This window comes from Nicrophorus vespilloides, unplaced genomic scaffold (assembly GCF_001412225.1).
Source record: "Nicrophorus vespilloides isolate i.1.1-1 unplaced genomic scaffold, Nicve_v1.0, whole genome shotgun sequence".
NCBI lineage: Eukaryota > Metazoa > Arthropoda > Insecta > Coleoptera > Silphidae > Nicrophorus > Nicrophorus vespilloides.
Window position 1 is genome coordinate 1 of NW_017100047.1, and position 6,279 is coordinate 6,279.

Genomic DNA, 6,279 nt, shown 5'->3' on the forward strand with positions numbered 1-6,279 from the left:
AAAAGTTAAACAGTAGATATTACTTGATTTGGTGATAGTTAAACAACGTGTGCTGTGAAAAACACTTGAGTTGGTGATCAATTTTTATTTCTGGATCCTCCTTTGATTCTTAATAGATTGCAACAATTAAAGAATTTCAATACTTGATTTGGTGATTAATTGCAATTGTTAATACATAGTTGGAAAAAGTTAAACAGTAGATATTACTTGACTGGTGATTATATGAACTTTGTATACCAATAGAACTATGCTATTATTAGTCCTTGGAAACAAAACAAAAATCGATCCAGTTTATCGAAGACTACAATACCTACATTTAAATAGCTTTCTTACCTTATATATTTCAGATATATATGTTTTTCCATTAAAACTGTATTTGAATACATCTTATTTTGTCAGGTTCGGCTCTAGCTTGAATCGTGCCTTAGGCAAAAACGTACTACTCTTCACCCTAAACAATTTTACGGTTCGTTAACATTTTCTTACGCTGATGGTGCTCCCACATAACATACTATAATGCCTTAGGTGCTACTCTAGGACGCTTATACCAAAAACCCGGTGCTGCTTTTAGGCTATAACATCAAAGATCCCAGATAGTTCAAAAAGTTTATTTAAACATCTTAACGTCAACTTACTTAACATTTTTTATTTTGTTTAATTTAATATATATTTGTGTAAACTTTACCTTTTGAATATTCAGATCAAATTAGATAGTTTCTATGTTCTTGCATACGATTTCGGAGCCGCATAAATTATCTTCTAGTCTCAAAAATCAATTCACTAGCAAAAAATTGCTATATTACTGCTATATGACTCATTGCTTCAAAAAGGTAGCCTTTGATACACCTATATTATGTCCATACCAAAACTTGAAGATACATTTTAGCCATAACTTTCAATATATTAGTAAGTTCACTTATACATTTTAAAATCTAGTTTCTTCACAATTGATATTTTCTCAAACTAAAAGCTAAAATATTACAATATTAACATTTTTAATTCATTAAAAGTATAATTATATATATAAATATAAGATATATATTTTAGCGTCTTAATTAATATTTTATAGATATATNNNTATTTTATAGATATATATATATATATATATATACTCCTGGTATTAATAATTAATGGAGATGTTTAAAAGGGTTTGAAACAAAAGTGAGCCGCTAGAAATTGCTACCAATATTTGGACTAATTAAATAGACGGCAGATTTGGAAAGTTTGAAGCAGAGCCACTTAGGTAATTAAAAGTGTACACGATACCGGATCACACAAACGCGTTAATTCCGTGTCCGCGGAATAGAAATCTCTCTCTACTCTCGGGATGGGCGGAGGTCGAGGGGATTTCTAAGGGTTTTCCGAGGGAGCGAAAGTTGCGTTCCGGGCGCCGTTCTTCAGTTTGACTTTGGATCCGGAACCGGCCGGAATCAGTTCGCAACTAAAAGCTATTATTCAGAAATGAAAACGACTTCATTTTCTTGCCAAATATTTAAACGAGGAGATATATTATTAAGACGCAAAAAGAAACAATCCTGCTGCGTTCGCGATGAGATATTCCCGTAATTGGAAACGCTGCAGAGAGCTGAAACGCCGCAGGCCCATATATTTTCCCTTGCAAGAAAATAATAATAATAATGATGTTGATGACGATGTTTTATTTATTGTAATTGATGGAAGACCAATGATTGCCGTATTCTGTCGTCAGTCGATCATCAATTTGCATCGACAGTTTACTAGCATTTAGATACACAAAGTGGTGCATGCGCCGGGTTAAAAATAAAATCAATATTTGCGGTTACAGCTTTACAACTTCACTATAGTATATACCACTTTTATTTTCTGAATTGAGACTTAGTAAATATTATTTTTCGTATTAATAACAAACATTGCAACAATCATAAAATTACAAACAATCAAAAAATTACATAAAATAATTACAAACAATCAAAATAATAAACCAAAATCTCGTATTCTTTTAGCGGACTGTTTGAAACCGGACTAACCAAAAGATACTTGATTGTATAAAATGAAACGATCATTTGCGTATGAAAACAAATAATTTTTTGTATTAATTTTTGTTATGGAATGTTCATACCGAACTACAGTGGAACTTCGCATAACGAGCATTTCGCTTAACGAGCAAAATGTATTGTTAGAAAAATGAGCGACGTTTTACATAACTAGTGGCGATGACAAGAGAAGTCCCGATGTAGCAATCATTTTTTATACTTGTGTACACATATTATGTGTATTTTTGAATATATTAACCATCTTCGATTTTCTTTGTCATCTCTGTTTAAAGCGAACTATACTTTGCAAAAATAATTTGTGTTTGCTTTAAATGCAAAACACAAATGTATTGTATCCAACCATTATTATAATATATAAATACAAAATGTACGCTTTTTTATATAAACAAATATATAAAGAAACTTCCAACAAGTCCCCGAATTGATACAAGTAATATAAACTCACTTCACCGTGTGTGAATTGGAACACAATTCCCGGTATTAGAGGTCATTCTAGTTGCATCTTAGTGTTGTTTGTGATCACAAAACTTGTGTTAAGACATATTATTTGTATTTTTTTATGCAAATTTGAATAAAGAATAAATAAAGAAATGCAAAATTATTAAAAATTGAGACCAAGTTATACTTCTTTTTCCGGCATTGAACGCATTATCGTAATTTACATTAGTTTATATGGAAAAACGTGTTTCACTATACGAGTATTTTAACATATAATATAGGTTTTGCAGAAATTCTGGAATTTCCCTAATTCTCGTGTTGTGGTAATACTGGAGTTACTTGTATAATTAATTTTATTTGACTTTGTTTTATTTTAGGAAATACGAGCAGTTGCGAGTAAGGGGAGACATAACAAGGTGGAAATACAAAAAAAATGTGAAATGAGAAGATCCTTTTGGATATCCCATGTAATTCCATATAACAAGGATTGTAGGTTATTCAAATAAAATAGACGTAAATCTAAATAATACGCGGCGTGCAATTAGTGGCGTGGGGAAATGCCATTAGCGTATTTTATTTAGTGAATGTATTCCGAGAAAGAAGATCTCAGTTTTCGTAATCCTTGCATATTCAGGTGTGTGTTTTTTTTAATATGTTGCGACACGGCTTTGGCGTCGATGAAAAAATTCTATAATCGAAGAGAATACATCAAAAAGTCGTGTGTCGCTGTTCTTTGCAAATTAACAAATCGAAGGGTGGTTCGTCGAGTGACCGTCAGTGCGCAGGGGTGGCGCTGGTGCGCAGAAGGCGTCAGGACGCTTAGGCCGCCAGTCGGGCCGCAGGAATCGGCGCGTGACTTTGCACAAGGATTGCGTGTAAATATTACCCCTCTGTAAGAAACGCAGCCCCCGTTCACTACGGTTTACAAACAATTTTCAGGGACTCACCCGGATGATGCGATGTGTGACACTGTCAGTTGATGTGCTCTCGTAATTGTTGTGGTGATTGCGTCTCGTGTTGTTCTAAAATTATGGTGTGATCGAGAATTTTGCTTTAACGATGGCTGTATTTTTTAAATTTTTGAGTTGCGTGTCGCTGTTCATGTACGTAGCAAACGGTGAGCCCTCCTCCTCCTCTTCTTCTTCCTCCTCATCATCCTCGTCCGACAGGAGTCCGCTGACATCCAGAACTGTGAGGACAAAATACGGCGATGTGAGCGGCATCATCGTGGCCTTGGATGCAAAACATTTGGAGCCGGTTGAAGTGTTCAGGGGAATACCCTATGCGAGTCCACCGTTGGGCAGTCTCCGGTTCATGCCGCCAGTAACCGGTGCCCTTTGGTCCGGTGTTAAAATTGCGGACAAATTTAGTCCCGTCTGCCCTCAAAGACTACCGGATATACGCAACGAATCGGCGGCTTTGAAAAGAATGCCAAGAGGACGTTTGGAATACCTCAAGCGATTACTACCATACCTGAAGGACCAAAGTGAAGACTGCCTCTACCTCAACATCTACGCACCAGTACAAGGTATTTACATCTAATCAAAACAATACAAATCCTGAATAACCTTAATATAAATACAATTATTACATATGATCTAAATATAATCTAAATAGTATATATATTGTATTGTATACAACTATTATTTATAACATCCACATCTTTAAGTCGCATCTCATGAAATCAATCCAAATCATAAGTAACCCTTCTATATTTATGACTGAATTAACCTATGCATCACTGTAAAGAATTTCAATATCATAAGTGTACATAAATTTCATCTCATTTAAAGATTTACAATTATTACATACAAATGTAAAAAGTATTGTACATCTGACGAATTATCAAATCGGATCAAATTGTCGGATTAACTTTTTCATATTATTACCGAATTGTGATAACTTTATATAATTTAAAGCATGTCAATATCAATATTCTAGTTTTATATAGAATGAAGGAAACTTAATAAGAAATCATCTTCTTATACTTAAATTATGCTATTATATACTTCATTGTATCTAATAGAAATATTACATTTACTCCAAGGCAATTACATAGACTGAACTTTATATATAATTATAATAGTATTATTGTAGAACAGTTCTGTATAACCATAATATTATTACTTGCATTAATATATCAAATGGACTCGTTCTAATAACATGGAAATCATTAAATCATTGCTACATGAACATTTAAAATTTAATTTATTTAATTTATGTTGATTCGACTTTCCAAATAAATACAATTACAAATATAGTACAGACATTAATATAATTGTAGAAGAATTAAGAAGTTCAAGCCACAATAACTAAATCGAGACATTTTGATATAACGCGATTTTAATTAATATTTAATTATAAGTAATGAATTTGTTAAATTATTTGTATTTACTGCAATATTCAATGAAATTAATTAAATAAATTATTCTATTTCCTATACGTGATTTCATACAACGCGTAACGTATTAACCGCGTTATATTCGTGAAGGTTGGTTGCTGAACCAATTGTTAAACACTTCAGCTAAAGCCAACACTTCAGCTTATTATCTTTTTTTCAATAGATCGCTGTAAAAGAAAGTTAAAAATAAAGAATTTCCTTTATTAATCCTATTGATTTAATTTATCTGTGAATCAAAGAACACAAACAAACATATGAATCATTTTATATTATTATTATTACAAATTAATAATTTTGGAAAAAAAGTTATTGTTTTTTTTTATGTACACCAATACACTCACAATATCCCGGACAGTTTGAAACAGGACTAATCGAGAACAACAACAAAAAAAGTGTAATATATATTTTCAAATATATGTGTTTATTATATAAAAAAACACATATATTTCCAATTTTAAATGAAAGTCGTATAAAGTTTATACAGATAAAAACCTAATATTTATTTGTATTTCTTTTAATAGAATTCCTATAAAAAAAAACTGTAAATTTTTAATTAAAATAACAAATAAGACTTGAAAATAATTTAATTCAATTAATCAATATGTCATTAAACTCAAAGTCTTCGGAACGAATTAAACGCAGAAACAGGTATTGAAAACTCTTCCAATCAATGTTTGTAGCTGAACTGAAACAGCGCATACTATTCTCCATCATTGCGCGCACCTTCCAATTTGTAATTATTAATAATTAATCTTGGATACGTCATTATATAACATAGTGTATATATAATTAGTTGTAGATATAATGAGGTAATTCAGATATAATCCATATAACATAAGGTAGTTATAATGATTATGTATATATAGAGATAATTTACTGTTATTTTAATAATTCTTTAAGCCTTCGTTAATTGAGCGACGTTTCGTAACATCGTTACTCGCGTGGCGTCTGACAAACTCCGTTAATTAATTTATATAAATATATAATTGATTAGATTGAAGGAAAATATATTATGTTCAAAACTTGTTTATTTTAGAAAAATGTACAAAAAATATCATTTGTTTCTAATTGTTTATCTTTACCAAATTCTATTGGTAATTTTCGTAAAATCTTTGCATCCGGTTTCTAGATCAAAATTCTATACATCTACTTTGCTTTTAAACTGAACTATAGTGAATCCGGACTGATCGAAGCCGCACTTGCGAGGTATTTGGTAGAATTGGACAGTTTAATATATAAAAATATAATCTCTGTTGTAATTGCAACATCAATTATTTTATTTTTTGTGTTGTTAAATTATGTAATTTGATTAATTAAGGATATGCCGTATGCGGGCGCTCGTTCATTTGTGAATAATTGTCCGTTGATATTTCGGTCCAACGACGGAAAATTCATAAAATATTTTCA

General features: G+C 31.3%; 1 protein-coding gene across 1 annotated transcript; it reads left to right on the forward strand.

The window, feature by feature from the left end:
- The first annotated feature begins 3,284 nt into the window (after positions 1-3,284).
- On the forward strand, positions 3,285-4,013 carry LOC108566725 (neuroligin-4, Y-linked-like). The gene is made up of 2 exons (XM_017926743.1): positions 3,285-3,346; positions 3,411-4,013. Exon 2 carries the CDS (start codon positions 3,531-3,533, stop codon positions 4,011-4,013), a length of 483 nt encoding a protein of 160 aa, XP_017782232.1. The 5' UTR covers positions 3,285-3,346; positions 3,411-3,530.
- The last annotated feature ends 2,266 nt before the right edge of the window (positions 4,014-6,279 follow it).

Bases quoted from the DNA above. Each gene is read 5' to 3' on its own strand.
- LOC108566725 (XM_017926743.1), top strand. From the start codon at position 3,531: ATGGCTGTATTTTTTAAATTTTTGAGTTGCGTGTCGCTGTTCATGTAC.